The sequence below is a fragment of the Dama dama genome, chromosome 25 (assembly GCF_033118175.1).
Source record: "Dama dama isolate Ldn47 chromosome 25, ASM3311817v1, whole genome shotgun sequence".
NCBI classification, from domain to species: Eukaryota; Metazoa; Chordata; class Mammalia; order Artiodactyla; family Cervidae; genus Dama; species Dama dama.
This window is the reverse complement of record NC_083705.1, coordinates 22,719,830-22,738,498: the sequence shown is the minus strand read 5'-3', so window position 1 is coordinate 22,738,498 and position 18,669 is coordinate 22,719,830. Positions and strand designations below refer to the sequence as shown.

The 18,669-nt window shown below is 34.3% G+C and overlaps 1 protein-coding gene across 3 annotated transcripts in view; it reads left to right on the top strand.

The window, feature by feature from the left end:
* The window catches only part of CWC27 (CWC27 spliceosome associated cyclophilin), a 242,323-nt gene that overhangs the window by 123,424 nt on the left and 100,230 nt on the right, over positions 1 to 18,669 (top strand). For all 3 annotated transcript variants that reach the window (XR_009690553.1, XM_061129697.1, XM_061129696.1), the window contains exon 11: positions 4,515 to 4,618. Coding sequence is in view for 2 of the 3 variants with exons in the window: in XM_061129697.1 (XP_060985680.1) it covers positions 4,515 to 4,618 (104 nt within the window). In the remaining variant the exon portion in view is untranslated. The remainder of the gene's footprint in view (positions 1 to 4,514; positions 4,619 to 18,669) is intronic.

Here is an 18,669-nt window from a genome sequence, read left to right as displayed (position 1 = left end):
AGAGTTGGACACGACTGAGCAACTGAACTGAACTGACTGAGCTTGACAACCTTGCCCCGAGGCTGTGCTCAAGGGCTACTTTCTCCATGAAACCTTGAAAAATGAGGAAAACTTTAGTTAGCAGAAATAGGAAGGAAAGACCATTTTAGATAATGGAAGTGGCATGAACAAAGATGTATGTGTGCTGAAGCTCAGAGTTTGCCAAGGTAATTATGCCTAGTATGTTTTGGCTGAAATTTAAAGTAATTGTAGAGGATCTGTGACAGATAAAAATTAAAAAGTAGTTCGACAGTTTCTCATGAGAGGCAGTTGAATGCTGGGGAAAGAAATTAGTGCACAAGTCAGTAGGACTTAGGGAGTTGAAATGATCAGTAAGTAGAATTGTAGGATTTGGCCTCAGTGTGCAAAGTAAATGGAAAAAAGGTCAGAGCAGAAGCATGTAGACCAAGATGGAGACTGTGATCCTAGTGAAGTGTAGGCTCCTGATATTTTATTGGGGTGATTTTTTTTAATTCTTTTTCTTATTGGAGCAAAGTATACTACAGATTTACCAAATTAAAAAATATATGTGATGAAGAATTAGCTGATGCCTAATTTGCTGATGCTGATGTCATAAAAACCATGTTAAAATTCAAATGAATCCAAATTAGAGATCTATTAGGAAAAAAATTAATTAGCTTAGAATTAATAGTGGCTTATAGAAATATTTATTTTACCATACAAGTGGAAACTAGGCTCTGAGGAAGCCAAACAGATGCTGCCTGGACTCAAGCAAGCCCACAGTTTGTATTCTTGCTTTGTAAGCAGTGTAAGGTGACTATACTGCTTAGCAGTATAGTCCAGGCTTATAATTTTCATTCTTATTTTAGCAGGTTCAAATATATTCTATTACCAATGGATGAAATTATATTCCAGAGAATATAAGATTGGGTCCCCTAAAACTAGATTGTGATCTAAAGACTAGGTTAAAAACATGCACTTCATTCTAAGAGTTACGGATCCCACGTGTACTAACAAATGGTATTGTTTGAATAGTCTTGAAAGATTTTGACAATGTTGTAAATTTTTAATTACTTGAAAAATTCAGTATAATGAAACATACTTTTATGTATATAGACAAAACCTTCTCTGTCTTACTTTGTCTTTTTTGAGCTTTTATTCATCATTGTTCAGTTTGTTTATTATTATGGCTGCTTCAGCAGTGTATCTAAATCTTTGTCTATTTAAGAGTAGATATTTAGAAGCTGGCATTAAACATTCATTGCCCTTTTTAAAAATTATGAACAGAGTTGATCTTCATATGTAGTAGAGGTGGCATTTGTTTATAATAAATAAGAAATTTCTACTTGACAAACAGACCTTAACTGTAGTACTATTTTTAACAGATGATCTAAATAATAATAGCCATCATTTGTTGAAAATATATTGAATGCCTAATATTTTAAATACCTTACTCTGATTTCATAGATGAGGAAACTGAGTCTCAGAGAAGTTAAATAATTGTTGTTAGGTCTCCCAGACAATAAGTGACAGAATTGGCTTTTAAATCAGGACTTCCTGATCTTTTTAATATCTATGCTTTAATATCTGTGTTAGTCTTTTTGGTATCTTTGCTTTACTGGCTCTACAATAGTTTTATACTCTCATTGCCCCTCATTCTCTGCATGTTTCAGACCACCCTGATAACTAGTTTGTTCAGATGTCATGCAGCACTTCTTCAGCTTTCAAAATAATCTTCCCCTCACCTTAATCTTCAGAAAATATCATCTGAATTTCCTGAATTATTTACCAAAAAAAAAAAAAATTAAGCTAGTATGATAAATAGATAAGGGTATTTAGTGGATGGAGCAAGGATGTGGTTGCTATTTTCTGTTTTCATATAACTTCAAGAAGTAGGAAGTAATTGCATCTATCTGAGAAAGAGATCAGGAGAGCCTAACCCCGGCATTGATGGTGAGAGTCAAGAAGAGCAGTTGCTTGTGAGAGAGAGATCAGAAAATGACATACTTGGACAGCGATTCAGTGAAAGGGAGGGTGAATAGTCCCAAGGGAAGTTTAGAGTTTGGTCATTAGAAGGAAATCGGTTTTGTGATCAAATAGGGACTTCAGGAGAAGGAACAGATTTGGCCAGGGAAAAGATGACTTGGAGTTTGGACATAGAGAGTTTGTAATTCTTGTGACATCTAGCCTCAAACTACATCTGGATCTAAGCCGTTGACATGTGGCTAGTTTGAATTGAGATGTCCTCTAAGTGTGAAATACACACTGCATTTAGAAGAGTTAGTACAAAAAAAATGTAAAATAGTGTATTAATATTCTTATATTGATTCCATGTTAACATAATAATACTTTGGATATTTTGAGTTAATGAGCTAAATAAAATATGTTTTTAAAAATAACCTGTTTCTTTTTACCAGCTTTTAAAATGTGCTAGGAAACAAAAGTTGTATGTGTGTCTTGGCTTATATTTCTGTTGGATAGTACTAGTTTACGTAGAGATTTGTAATAGAATAGAAGTGTAGGGGAAAACATCTAGATTTGGAAATATCCTATTATAAAAGTGATAGTTTGTAAGATTAGATAAAATGCCAGCATACAGGGTATAGAAATGAGGAAAATGACAATTATAATATGAGAAGAAAAAGAGTAATTCAGAGCAGAAATGGAGAATCAGAACTCTAAAGTGGTACATAGTCTGATTAGCAGAAAATTTCAGAAGGAAGTAGTTCATATCATTGGATGATAGGAAGGCCAAAGAGGAAGAAAAGGACTAAGAAAAGACCATTGAATTCGACTGAGATAGAACCAGTTTCAGTAGGGTATAAGAAGGATCGATTGCAAGAGATTAAGAACTTAGAGCTTGATGAATTAGACTCTGTATATAAACTGTTCTTTCAGGCAAGGAGTCCACTTGTAAAGATAATAATCTCTTGATTGGAGCAGAGTACAGGGAAATTTGAGTACGCTGTTGGCCGAATGAAAGGATCAGTAAAGTAGAAATGCTTGAAATTGTTAAGAAAGAGAAGATAATTTCTACTGTAAGGTCCTAATGCATTGGGTCCCAAACTTGAGTGCATGTTACAGTCACCTGGGTAGCTTGTCACAGGAACAAATTCCCAGGCAACGTCTTACATCTAAAGAAATCATGTTTTTTGGAGATATGTCTCCCTGAACATGTTTTAACAATTCTTCTAGATGATTATGATGTATCCAACAAGAAAAACAAGAAAATTATGGGTCCTGGTGAGGACATCAGTGAAATGACTGACCGTAGCATCAGAATGCACAGACAGACAATTGGGTTAGAATAAGACTGGCGGACCATGAACTGTGACTAAGGAATTGGCTTTCATTCATAAAAGAGTGAGCCTAAGTTCAGTAGGAATGAAAGACTGAGAAAGCTAAAAGCATAGTGATCAGAGAGGGAAGTTTTAGAATTGAGGACCTTGGAGGTCATGAAGATACAAATAGGGCTATATCTTCAGCCCTGAGCGACTGAACTGACTAAAGGCTGAATCAGCGTAGAACGAGTGTCTTTAGAGACTGTTCCAGAATGGGTTGCCTCCTTGGGCTACAGTGTCCTCGGTCTCCATGACACACTCTAGCGTGTTGAAAATAGAGTGAATGCCTGACATTCACAGATATATATAAAATGCATAGTTTTTTTTAACTGTTCGAAAGTGACCCACAGGGTTCATGACATGAACAGTTAATAATTGTTTCCAAGGCTTGAAATTGAATCTCCTGCCCTAAAGTGGCTTGTAAAAACCAGTCACATAACATCTAAGTGTTGCAGTAAAGTCAGCACTTACATCTTCATTTGCCTTTGATATATGATTGTATTAATTATCAAAATATCTCAGCCTGCTAGGTTTCACAGAAGAGGAAATTATTTGCCAAATTGTGGTATCAAAAGGTTTAAAAACTAATTGAGTTTAAAAAAAAAATTTAGCATTGCTCCTAGCATGTAATAAAAAAAGGGTTAGAAACAAATTGAGTTTAAGAAAAATTTTAGCATTGCTCCTAGCATGTAATAATTGCTTGATAAATGGTAGTTATTGATACCAATTCATTAAGTTTTGAATTCAGATATTTTTTGTGTATGCCCAGGTTTAGTGAATAGTATTTATATTAAAAAGTTTGTTTTGATTTGGAATCTCCATGCATTATTAAACTGAATTTAGAATGTTAAATTTGAAAGTAAATTAGAGGGAAAACAAAGGTTCATTTATCACTCATCAACTGTTTGATATACTTGAAGGGAGCTATATTTCATGGTGCATGCCTGTGTGTGTGCTAAGCTGCTTCAGTCATATCCAACTCTTTGCGACCTCATGGAGGAGTGACTGAGTGACTGTCACTTCATTTCACTTCCGTACCATAAATACACATACACAGAAGTAGAATGAATTACATTATTCATTTTTTCTTACCATATATGACAACTGGATTTAGGTGTTTTTGTTGAACAACTTTCTCAGTCTGTTATAAACTTAATTGTTTTTGATTTGTAGTGAAGAACTCAGAAAAGAAGCAAGACAATTAAAGCGGGAGCTCTTAGCAGCAAAACAGAAGAAAGTAGAAAATTCCGCAAAACAAGCAGAAAAAAGAAGTGAAGGTAAGCACGGTTATCAAGCTTATATTTTCTTTTTTTTTTTTCAAGCTTATATTTTTACTTGGTATTTATTCCCTCTCTCCTTCCTGAATTGAGTGGTGGTCTTGTTTATTACTTTCTTTGGCTAGTTAGTCAATAAAATTGTTTCACTTAGAACTTTTGTCTGAGAAGGAAATTCAATCAAATGTGATCATAACTACTGTTCCTTAATAAAGAGAGTACTTAACATCAGACAAAACTTATGTTGTCATAGCACATATCTAGAAGTGCACAGGATAGAGTGTTCTTTTTTTTTTCTTTACATTGTGTACCCTTTAAAACATTTAATAAAAGCGTTTAGGCCCTACATTTGGCACTTGTGTAAACATTATTCATACACTGTTGGAATAGTATTAAATACGAATTCCTGTTTTTTGTTTATTTTGTTTATTTTGCTCTTAAGTACAGAAAATCTAAAACATTGATAAAAATAATCAAAAGCTTATCAGAATAATACCCTGCTTTTTATACAGGTTAAATATTTCTTTATTGTACTGTGATTTTTTTTTTTATTAAGCTAGAACAGCTTCAGAAAAGCTATTTCACTGAAGATCTTTAAACTGTTTCAGCTATGAAATATGTAATGTTCAGTTTCCAAAATAGCAATTGGAACCCTCAAATCTGTCTTCTTTTTATAATACTAAAATGCATTGTAGATTCAGTGAACGTGATCAGAAATTTAATTGTTATCGTTAATAATGTACACTAAATTTGGCTTAATAAATTTGCTTTGCACATATATCTTGTATATTCTCATGCTTTTGGAAAGCATGAATATTTTTATCAACTGATACTAGGTTCTGTAATAGTGACTGGAGATAAATCAAAGTATAAGATCTAACATCTAACCTTAAAGAATACACATTCCAATACCAAATAGTGGTACAGCATTTGACCATATGATTATTATTCATTTTAAGTAGCACAAGTAATACCACATAACTCTCTAAAGCTCAAAGTTCTTAGATGATGTGCACCATGTTCCCAGTGACTATTATAGTAAAGGCAGGTACTTGATGAAGAACTTGAAATTGCCAAAATATGTTTGAGTGAAACAAATTATTAAAGTTAACTCACCCAAATGACACAAATTATAGACTGAATTTAAAAAAAGGATAAATTTATATATGTGACTAGATCATATGGGTAAAATGTAACCCAGAATAGAAAGAAGATATATTGGCAATATTGAGGTTTGAAGAAGTACGATAAGGATTCTTGAAGTTTATGTATAATTTTCCCAGGAGATTATTTCTTATGATTAAAAAAACACTTGGAATATATGAAAGTAATTCCTTTTAACTGGGAAGATCTTCATTTTTTTTATTCTTTTCTGAGCTAGTATTTGTTATTCCCATACTCCATCTCAAAGTCCATGATATACTGTGAAGTTGGCAATGGATGGTTCTTACTTTTGTAGTTTATGATCTCATAGGAGTGAGAGAACTGCAGTAGGAAGTTTCTGAAGTAGAGCTGTATGGTTAAGACTTGTATTAGACGTAAACAGTGCTGTGTTAATTTATATGCCTTTGAAATACTTAATACAATTAGGTAAAGAAAGATTTGAGTCTTAAAACATTGATTTCTTAACACAAAAAAGATTCTTCTGGAGCTTATTTCAGTCTGTTTATATGAAAGTTAACCAGATTAAAACTCTTTTTATGCTGTAATTAGAGAATTATATTGGTAAGTTTCTGAATTTAATTTTTCTTGTATCATCTAGAAATACCTGGATTTTCCCTGAATCTAAAAGACAGTTAAAATTAGCTTCTCTACAACTGTGATCATTTGGTTGCTGTCATTTTTCTTTTAGTCTCAGAATGGGCCATTTATTTTTTTTATTATTTTGAAATAATTTTAGACTTACACAAGAGTTATAAAAATCAGGAGTTTCCATATACCTTTAATGTTAAGGTCTTGTATAACCATAGTACAAGGATCAAAACTAAGCAATTGATGTTAACACAGCACTATTACTAACTGCAGAACTTATTAGAATTTCATCAATTTTCCCACTAATGTCCTTTGTCTGTTCTGTAATTCCTTCCAGAATTCCATTGCGCATTTAGTCATCATGTCTCCTTAGTCTCTTCTCATCTTTAACACTTCCCCCATCCTTTCTTGTCTTTCATGACCTTGACACTTTGGAGAATCCTGATTAGATATTTTGTAGAATGTCTCCAATTTGAGTTTGTCTCCTGTTTTCTCATGATTAGACTGAGGTTACACATTTGTTGGAAAGATTGCCACATAAGTGGTGTCTCCTTCTCCATACATTATACCAGAAGTAACAAGATGTCTGTTGTCTTTTTATTAGTGATGTTACCATGATCACTTGGTTAATGTGAGTTCTGCTTAGTTGCTACACTGTTAAATTGCCTTTTCCCTTTGAGATTATAACTGTTGGGGGGAAAGATATTTTGCTACTACGCAAATATCCTGCTTCTTTTTGAATTATCTCCCACTAATTTTAGCATACATTGATGGACATTGCATACAGGCAACAGTTATTTACTGTGGTGTTCTAACGGTGACTGTTTTCTTGATTACTACTACTTTTGTTACTTGGAATCCTTCTCTAAGAAGAATTTACTATTTTTAATACAGATTTTGACATTAATACTAGGTGCTCATTTGTCTGTAACACTAATGGTTGTAAGAATGTTTTGGAATGTTGTATTTTCTTTCAAGGTAAATAGGAAAGTATTGACTCACTTTCAGTTACTAAGCCTTAGTGACTGTTTTTTTTTTATCATAAATCCAGAGATAAAATACATTGTGCATCTTGCAAGTTGCTTGTAAGAAGTAAATTAGGTAATGAGAAGACCTTTAATGAATTTACAGTGCTATATAAAGATAATACTTTTATGTTTGTAAGAGAAATATATTCATGGTTTTATTTTGTTCTCTGTCCAAACTTACAGCCTGAAAATATGAATTTTAATACAGTGTTAGAATTAAAGCCTCTAATCAATATAGCTACGTATAAATATGACATAAATTAAATCTCACAATGAGCTTTCCTTAACTGTGTTTTCACAGTTGTATTTTTATAATTATATTCTTTCTCAAAAAGTATGTGTGTGGGAACTACATACTTGCACCCTCAAGTAAAGCTTCCAGTAGTAGTATTTCCTGATTTTATAAATTAATTTGGCAAGTCTTATACTCGCTGACTACTGCCCCTTTTTTTTAGAATTTAATGTATTACTTTCACATTAAAAGCACTTGGAAAGAGACCCATAAGAACAAGAAAGCTTCTGTGTTCTTCTGTCCATGCATTAATTTCCCAAGTTTTGTCATTGTGTGAATGGAGGTCTCCCACGTAGGCAAGTGCTCTAGTAGATGTGGTACTCTCTTCAGGGCTTCTGTCATCTTAGGAGATCACCTTTGATCAGGGAGTAATATTCCGTTGGTTTTATAATCTCTTGTCGAATTTCCTGAGCTAGATCCTTGGCCAGATTTGTATAGATAATTAGGAATTTATATTCTAACCATGGGCTTCCCTGGTGGCTCACATGGGAAAGAATCTGCTTGCAATGGGGGAAACCCTGGTTCGATCCCTTGGTGGAGAAGATCCCCTGGAGAAGGGAATAGCAATCCCCTCCAGTCTTCTTGCCTGAAGAGTTCCACGGACAGAGGGGCAGGCAGGCTACAGTCCATGGGGTCGCAGAGAGTCGGTCATGACTGAGTGACTAATACTTTCACTTTTTTCATTTTAACCAGTTTTGCTTCTGAATCTATTCTATTACCTGATGCAAGTTACTTTGAAATCAGGATCCATCTGTTTCTTCATACAGAAAATCTAAGATAAGATTTTATATAATCTTAACGTAAGGTCTGCTTTTGTAATGTTTTGCTGTATTTATTCTTTATTAATTCCTTCAGTTCCATTATGACAGAATATAAAATAATTAAAAGTCATTGTTACTTTTGCATCAATAAGTACTTTGGGCCACATACAATTAAGCAATTCTAAATACATTGCCATTTTGATGTTACCTGGTTGTAGTGACCGGGGCCATGAGTATATGCACATGTTCAAACCCATCAAACTGTGCATGTTCAAACATGTACAGCTCATCTGTATGCTAGTTATGCCTCAGCAAAGTTGTTCCCAGAAAAGAATATTGATCTGTAAACCAGAAGCCTCTTAACATCTCTGTCCTAGTATGAAAGTATGTACATATAATTGAGTCAATGTATAAATCTTTTTTAACACTAGTGTAGTAAAAAGGCTGCTCTATTTAGTACAATTGAATATGGGGCCATCCATTTTTCCCTTCAGTCTTCCCAGTAAAGCCCAAGTTCTGCTGTTTCTTCTATCACAGAGGTATGACCAGGTAATAGAAGTAATTATGGCTCTATGTATGAAGAAGAGCACTACATAAATATAACCTCATAATTTTTGCCATTGCTTTGCCGCCTATTTAGTTTTTAAAGGCTTCTGATAATGTATAAAAGAAGGCTTCAGTAAATTAGAGCACTGGAATGTGAAGGAATAAAGCCACTATTATAGTCATATAAAGAGAGTTTTTGTAGTAATGTGAAATTTGATTCTAAAATTCAAAACAGTTACATTTCTTAGTTGAATACAGAATCTGCAGTAGGCTCTAACATCCCAATTTAAGTAAACAAGGAATGTGGTGTTTTACTTTAGATACCAGCAGTGTCAAAAGAGATGTACTGCAGGACAGTCTGTTTACAGCCTGGGAGTCTCTTTAGTCCCACTGTAAATCATCCAGGCCTGTGCATAGGATTTTTGTAGGGGGTAATAAATTTCAAGTAAGATTGATAGTTAATTGGAGATAGAGTTGGTTTCCTGGGTTGGCTCTGTCAAGTTCTTTAATAAACTATATAATCCTTTTCATTAAATTATGCCTCTAAGTCCTTTCCAGATTTCTTTAAGTTTCATCATATCAAAACCAGTACCAAACTGAACACAGTCACACAGAGATACATGTTTGGACATATTCTCTAATCAGCTTTAGGGAGATAAGGTGTCAGATCCTTCTTTTCAAAGTTCCAGGCACACAATACCTGCTCAATGACTGGTGCCAGAAATTAGAGGAGGAAGAGCAATCTGAGCTTGTAAATCAAGAAGGAATTTTAAAGCTGCTTCATGAGACGCATCCCTGCGGCGCTTAGTACCTCTCAGATTGCACTGGGCCATTTCAGTTTTTCAGACTGTCTTGTTAATGCTGGATTAAGTCAGACTAGGGCCCTTCAGGCTTGATAGGTTGTGAAAGTATATAGTTTTTTGTTTGTTTGTTTTTTTACTACTTTTCGTCTCTCTAACATATTATGTTAAACTAGCTTAATCTTGGTTTTTATAAGAAACAGAAACCATTGTGGAATGTTAGCTCTGCGTTGTGCCTGATACCATGTATAATTAATTTCTCTCTGAGCAAGCTGGTCCTGTTTGCCACAGCAGTTAATGCTCTTCAAGGAGTCTTTAGTCATCATTTTTTTCTTGGACGCTAGAAGTATCAGACCTATTTTTCCCATAGTCTACTCTTACTGTATTGCTAACTTCTAATGTTATTTACACCGAAAAGTGAAAGTATATTTGCCCTTGACTTATAGAAAGCCTTTCAGTCCAGCCATCAGTAATAGTCTATAGATTCTTACTTTGAGCATGGCGCTAACAAATTGTTTATCTGATTTTACGTTTCAAAACAGGTTAAAGAATAATACAAGTGTGGGAGAGTCCTCTTTAAAAGGGAAAATTTGATGGTATATAAAGTATATCTCAAGGACTAGAAAATAAATAAGCAAAGGAAAACCCAGGCAGGACTGCCCTGTGGATCTTCCTCGCCTACTATTTCATTGGACTAAAAAGAAAATAAAATTTTTTTAAGTGAGAGATAAAGACACAGCTGGGGACATCCATTCAGGTAGCAGTAAGAGTTGATACTGAACACTTTACATTAGGTAAGGAAACACAAGAAGATGGTAGTGGAATGTTATGGACATATTTACTGTAGGTGATACTTAACTATATTTGAAAGTATGTCAATATTCAAATTATCGATGCTCATTTTAATAACCCTGGTTCATTAAGAAAAGTTTAGATGTTGTTTATTACTGTTTAATAAGGCAGAGAATGGGCAATGGTTCTAACTTAATCGATTGAAACACTTTTTAATTATTTTAATCAGCTAAAAATAAGATTTTTTTTATCTGAAATAATTAATTGTGTGGAATACTTCATTTCCTAGAAGTCCTGGAAAAATGAAGCTTCCTTCTATATAATCAGGACAGTCTGTCAAGTGAAATCTTATTGAATGCATTTTACTACTTCATGTACCAGAAATCATGTTTATTTTTAACAGTGTTTTTCAAAAATATACTTTTTAAAATAATAAAGACTTTTAAAAGTATACAACAAGTATAAAGATGTACATACCCTCACAATTAGACCAAGAATTTAATCTTTTTATAAAGTGAGTAAGAGATGATTATCTTTAATTTGTGAGTCCATAGCAACTCAGACTTTTCGCTAGCCACCATGAACAAATCTTGTTGCACTTTAAGAATTATACATTGTGAGCATATTTAATTTTATTTTCTTGAATTCTGTGCCATCTTGCAAACCTCCTAGCAGTTACTTAGGACTCTCATCTGTTGCTACTTTTAAAAACCAGTATATTAGGAATACCTCTTTGCTGCCCTTCGTTGTCTTAATATGGTTTTTTAATAAGCATTCTTTTTGCCTGGTGATTGATGTAATTCCAATATTGGAAATTTGACAAAAACCTTAAGCTATATTTTTAGTAACTGCAATTTGTCTTCCTTTTTAATATCAATGCCATTCCTAACCCATTAAATGTTGGTTTGTTAATTGATTCGGGTAAGTATTAACCTTTGGCCATAACGGTCTCTTTTTAAAAAGAAAAAAAAAAAGTATGTTATTTCTCCCAATTCTAAAAGTAACATATGTCCTTTGCAAAGATAGCAGAAATATAGAAAAGTATAAATGAGAAAAAGAAAGACCACTCCATAATACGTCTTCCAAATATAGCAATGGTTAACTTTGTGATATTTTTCTGTACTTTTTCATCTTCATGCCAGAAACACATGGGTATTGTTTTCCATAATCTTATTTTATCATAATATTTTTTTGCAATATGTTTTTTTTTTTTCCAAACTTTCCAAGTGAATTGACTGTTAACTCTTAAATGGACAACTTGCTTTTAGTGGCATTTCTTCCTCTTCATTCTCTCATATCTGATAGAGTAGACTTTAGAAGATGATAAAGACTGTATAAATGTAAATGAGAGAGATGAAAATTTCCCACTGTTTTCAATTCTAGGGTTTAGAAATGTGAGGGACTCCATCTGCATTGCTGATGGGAATTATTTATACCTCTCATAAGTTAAAACAAGAAGACTGACATTGCCTGATAGCTTGCCATCTTGTCATTTCCCAAGTGGCCACTGATAAATCTATAAGGAAACATTATAATCAGATTAGATATTTGGAGCCTGAATTGAAATAATTAAAAAATTGTCCACATTAGAAAATAAAAGAGGTGAGGGCTGTGTATGTGTGAGGGCACATGTTGTTTTTTTATTTTGTTTTGTTTGGGTATTTAAATTGTCTCGAAGCAGGAACTAATACCGTCATTAAAAGTTTGATTATAACCAGCAATTCCATTTGGGAATGGTGTTGTTAACTATTCCAGACTGCTGTCAAGACCTTATTTTAAGTAAAATGTTTTTCTTTTATGTGACATTTTCTGAGGCTTTGCCAAAAATGACATCAAACATATAACTCATTTGAGTGCTGAGTTTCTTCAACATCTTGCAGCACTTAATCAAATTTGAAAAAGATATTCTTTTCACAACTTTATAGTGTAAACCTGTGAATATGTTGCATTAAAACTTATTTGGGACAATTTAATCTGTGTGGTATTAGGTTGTTTTTTTTTTTTTAATGATTAATGCAATACGCTGACAGTTTTAAATGGTTCTGTTTTCAAAATTCTTCACACAAACTCCTGGCAGATTATTCAGATGCAGCTTTTGAGTAATAGTAATTTTTCATGCAAAAATCAGATAATCCATAAATTATGTTAACAGCTACATTAAAAATTTTGAAATACCAGATAGGACAAAGAGAATAATGAAGTTCTCAGAACTAAGAAGATGTCAAAATATTAAGAATCATTAAGAATTTGTTTGAAGTACAAAAGTAGTCTATATTGATTTTTTTAAATGGCTTCACCAGAGTGTAAGGTTTTTAAAAACATGCTGCAGTATGTTTAAAATGTGAAAGTAGGCAAGCCTTAAGCAATGCCATGACATCAGAAACGTCTATCTTGAGTATGCTCTACATCACATAGCTCTTTGCAGTCACAGAGGTTTGGTCCTGAGAGGAACGCCAGCCCTACCCCTCCATTACATACAGGAAATCAAAAGTGGTAGTCACTCAGTCGTGTCCGACCCTGCCACCCCATGAGCTGTGTAGCCCACCTGGCTCCTCTGTCATGGGACTCTCCAGGTAAGAATACTGGAGGGAGTACCACTCCCTTCTCCAGGGGATCTTCCCAACCCGGGAACTGAAGCCGGGACTCCTGCACTGGAGGCAGATTCTTTGCCATCTGAGCCACCAGGAAGCCCGTAGGAAACCAAAGGCCAGCCAGTTCAGGGGCTTACCCAGAACCACACAGCAGAGTAGTGGGACTGGCGCTGAGGCCCCCTGGTCTCCAGCCCAGTGTTCTTTCCACAACTCTGTTCCTCAGTTTGATCTAGTCTTGAGTAGGTACAGTCTGTAAATTTTTAATTGTTATTTATTAAAACTCACCTTGGTTTTAGTGCTAATAATTGTTTCTAAGATCTTCTCAACAAATCTAGAGTCCTTTAAAGAGCACTTTATCATTATACTTGTTGTGCCTTTTCAAAGACTAAAACGTGATTTTTGAATGAGTGACAAAAATTGTAATGTAGAAAATGTTCATTTCTAACAACATAGCAGACTGAGTTCAAACTGATCTTACTGCTAAAAACAACTAAAAATGTTGGCTATACTATTAAAAAAAATCTTTTCATATGTTCCTAGGAGCCCCTATGCTCTGTGACAACCTAGAGGGATAGGATGGGGTGGGAGGTGGAAGGGAGGCGATATATGCATACTTATGATTCATGTTGTTGTATGACAGAAACCAACACAGCATCATAAAGCAATTTTCTTGAATTTAAAAAAAACAAAAACAAAAAACGCCCGCCCACAAGAAAAACTCAAACCAGGGAATAAGTAAAGGTGTGAGGTAAGAGAAGTAAGTGGGGCACCAGGTCTAGCTGTAACTCTAATGACATTTGCTAAACTGGGTGAACTGAAGTATTGTTTTTTGAGGTCTTACCAAGAGAGAACGTAAAACCCAAGCCCTTCCAAAGGCGGAGGCTGACTAATAGAAGACTGTCCCATGTACTTGGGGGCCCAAAGGATCTCATCCTTAATGGCAAGGAGAATTAGAAATAAACAGAATCATCTTATCCCCCATCAGAGGACTACAAGGAAAACTACCTGTCTTGAGTCATGTCACAGAGTATTTTGGGGCAAGAGCATTTACTAGGAAGTCTAGCCACAAGGCAGTCTTCCCATTAGTTTGGAGTGCCAGTTGACCATGCTTGGATGACTTCAAAATCCTCCAGCCAAGAATTTAGTTGGGAATAGTCCTGGATTCTTAGTGCCTGCATAAGTCTGATAGAAGAAAGCATAAATTTTTTTAGAAGGAACCTGCTTTCATCCCCTGTTCTTAAAATTCAAAAGAAAATAGAGTGGTTCTGAATGAAAACACAAACAGACACACACCAATCCAGGCATCCTGTCAAAACGTGATAGAAACAATAGAGAATGGAATCAGACTCAGGAACGAATTCTTAAGACTTCATTCCAACACTGAATGTTAAGTATATGTAACGTATTTCAAGAAATGATAAATTAAGAACAAACAAATTTTAAAACAAGGTAAATTTCCTTGAAATAAAATATATAATAGTTGACATTAAAAACTCAGGAGGTTTTTTTTGTTGTTGTTGTTGTTGTTTTAGCAAATTAGACACAGCTTAAAAGAACATTAGTGAACTGAAAGTTAGATCTGAAAACATTATATAAAATTCAGCCCCAAATGATAGACCTAGAAGAGAAAGAAAATTACTAAATGTCTAATCAAATTCTAGGAAGAGATCAAAAGGCAAAGGTAAGAGTTGAAAAGATGATAGCTGAAAATTCTCTTTAACTAATGAAAGAGATCAATTCAGAGTAAAGAAGTTTTTTAAAAAAATGAATAGAGGATAAATAAAAATCCAGTTCTAGACACATCAAGTTAATACTTCCTAGCATTCAACACAGAGAGACCTTAAAAGCAGCAGTAGAGAAAAGACATCTTTTAAAAAGGAAGAGCTCATTTTTCAACAGCAACAAGTGAGGACATAAGAATATAATCTTCAGTGTATTGAGGGAAAATGTTCTTCAAAACTGAGAGATTTTGCTACCTACATACCGTGATTAAAAGAAATTCTAAAGGACATACTTTAGGCAAAAGGTGAGTCCATATGGAAAATCTGTAGTGCAAAGAGAAAGGAATGGGGAAAGTGATAAAATATGAGTACGTCTGAAGAAACATTGAATGAATAAAATAACAATAATGTCTCATGTTAAAAATAAAAATAAAATACATAATAACAGTAGCATATAAGTTTGAGGAGCAGATAAGGAAGTTTGGAAAAGCATTCTATGGTCCTTGTTTTGGTTCTTATTTGGGAAGAAGGTAAAGACTCAAATTAACTTTTAGACTTGAACACAGTAAATACGCATGTTAATATTTTTAAGAAAACTAATAAAAGGATTAGAAAAATAACTTCCAAACTGGTAGAGAAAAAAGATGGATTAAGGAAAAATCAAACCCAAAAGGAAGCAAGAAAAAAGAGAAAAAGAAATGCAGTCTGTATAGGATATTAAAAATAATGGTACAAAATAAGATAGTAGACATACAGTAAAGATATACTAGTGATTATACTGAAATAATGCAAAAGGTCAAATACTTTAAAAAATCAAGATTGTCAAACTGGGTTGAAAAAAGAAATTTAATCATGTACTATTTACCTGAGAATCATCTTAAATATATTGTACAATCTAATTCTTAGGGCAAAATGTATGATTAGGGATAAAGAGAGTCTCTACCTAATAACAAAAAATTTAATTTTCCAGGAAGATTTAACAGTCCAAAACCGAGTGTACCCAGTAACACAAATTCAAAATATATGAAGCAAAAATTGGTAGACCTATGATAAGTAAATAAGTTCATCATAGTGGGAGAATTTAATACATTTTTCTAATAACTGATTTAAAAAGCGTATAGAAAAATTAATGAAACTATAGATTTGGACTGCACAGTTAACCTACTTTATATAATATACCTATAGAGAATATTGCACCCAACAGCTTCAGAATGCGGTCTTTGCCAGCACCCTTGAAGAAAGTTAGAAAGGTTTCAGATGACTGTTTTCAAACAGCCTACCTTCTCTGACAAAATGCAGTTGTTGAGAATTAGTAACAACTGATTTTGAAGTTAATGATTTCCAAGTATGTTCATGTGTCTATTGCTGTATTTAGAAGGAAAATCATAGCTTCAGATACTTGTGCTATTTTAGGAAATTACTAAAGATGCTTCTCATGTAAAGAAGCTTTAAAAAAGAAAAAGAAGCAGGCAAAATTAACACAGTGAAGTGGAAAAAAGGAAAGAATAAAGAACAGGATCAACAAAATAAAAAATAGTTTTTAAAACAGAGTTACAATAATAAATTACTCCTGGTATAGCTTCTTAGTCCTTTATATAATACACAGTAGATAACGAGGATATTGATTTGATGTTGTTGTGTTAGACATTTGTCACTTGGTGTTTACTGGATGTCCTTCCAAGCCTGAGAAAATAAGATCTACTTACTTTGTACAAGGAGTTCCATAGGGGAGAGTTTCTATTAACGGTGCTGCTTTTATTTGCTACAAAAGAAGTTGCTATTAAAAAGAGTGAGAGAGAGAAGTAGACAGGGACTCAAAAATACAGTGTTTAGTTGAAATTGGGGATTATTTCTCTCGTGCAGACCATTGAGGCATAAACACTTCAGGGCTAGCAAGTGAGTCAGGAACCAAGTTTCTTTTCATTTTGGTTTTTCATTGTCCACATTGCTCACCTTTATGTCTGTGTTCTAACAAGAGGGAAGAGGAAAAATCAAGTACCAGACAAGTGGCTTCATCTTAAAGTTGACCCAAAAGTTGCCCACAGCACATTCATTCATATCATATTGTCCTGAAATCACATGGCCGTACCCAGCTGTCAGAAAGCTAGAATACAGTTGGGTGGCCAAATGCCTGACTAGAACTTTATGTCAGGAGTGAGGGTTGGTTCTGTCACTAAAAGGTAAAAGGAGAGAATAAATTCACGGAGAAAATCAGCAAATTCTGTTACATAATATAAACCAAAGCCCAAAGAACTAAAGAGGCAGTAATCCATTTGGTTGAAAAAAACCTGACCAAGTATCTGAGCCAGGTTTTGAGAGAGAACTAAGATATCCCTGTAAAATGAAGGGCAGTAAAGTAGAGCAGTAATTGGAAGGGTGCCCTGCCAGGCAGGGGTCATAGCTGATTCATCCCTTCCCTACGCTTGGTACTTGACACAGTGACTCGCAAAATAAAAAGTATTCAACAAATATTTGCTGAAGGAATGAATGAAATTGAATTTTCTGTCTAAATGGATAAGTCTATAACTTGTAAGGGGAAAGAGAAAAATAAGAATGAAGGAAACTCAGGATAATACTTTTAACATGTTAAAATGAAGAGTACAGATGAACAAATAATAAAGTAGATAGTAAGAGCTCAGAGAGCAATATGAAACAAGACAGTGTAAAACACTGACCAGAGAGCTACGTTAAATTGAGTGGGTATCAGAAAGGACCCAGTCACAAACAGAATCCACAAACATTAATTTGAACGCAGAAAAAAACTTAACAGCTTTATTAAGGAATAATTTGAAGTTAATAGTTTGACATGTTTTGACATATGTATAACCTGGAGAAGGAGATGGCAACCCACTCCAGTATTCTTGCCTGGAAAGTTCCATGAACAGAGGAACCTTGCAGGCTGTAGTCCATGGGGTTCACAAAGAGTCAGACACAGCTTAGCTACTGAACAACAACATACCTGTGAAACCTTCACCACAATCAAGATAATATTTTCTTCAAGGTCCAGTATGTTTTCATGCCCCTTGATAATCCCTTCCCCAATCCCCAGACTGATGTTGAAGCTGAAACTCTAATATTTTGGCTACCCAATACGAAGAAATGACTCCTTGGAAAAAACCCTGATGCTGGAAAAGATTGAAGGTGGGAGGAGAAGGGGATGACAGAGGATGAGATGGTTGGATGGCATCACCAACTCAATGAACCTGAGTTTGGGTAAACTCCGGGAGTTGGTGATGGACAGGGAGGCCTGGCGTGCTGCAGTCCATGGGGTCACAAAGAGACACGACTGAGCGACTGAACTGAACTGAGTCCCCAGACAACCACTCAAGTTCTTCTTATCACTATAAAGCAGTTTGTATTTTCTAGAATTTTATTTAAATAGAATTATATATTTTGTACATAATGTACCCATTTTTGGCATGGCTTCCTTCACTCAGCATAAGTATTTTGAGATTTATCCATGTTATTGTATATATCAGTAATTTATTCTTTTTATGCTAAATAATAAGTAGCCCATGATATAGATATGCCATGAGGGTTTTTGTTTTTATTTTTTTTACTGTGAGTTTTTATATAGCTGTATGGTCTTATTTCTCGGATATATATCTGGAAGTAGAATGACTAGGTCATGTGACAGGTTTATGTTTTGTATGCTTAACTTTTTAAAGATTGCCAAACTGTTTTCCTCATGGCTCAAGTGGTAAAGAATCTGCCTACATTGCAGGAGACCCAGGTTCAAATCCTAGGTTAGGAAGCTCTCCTGGAGGAGGG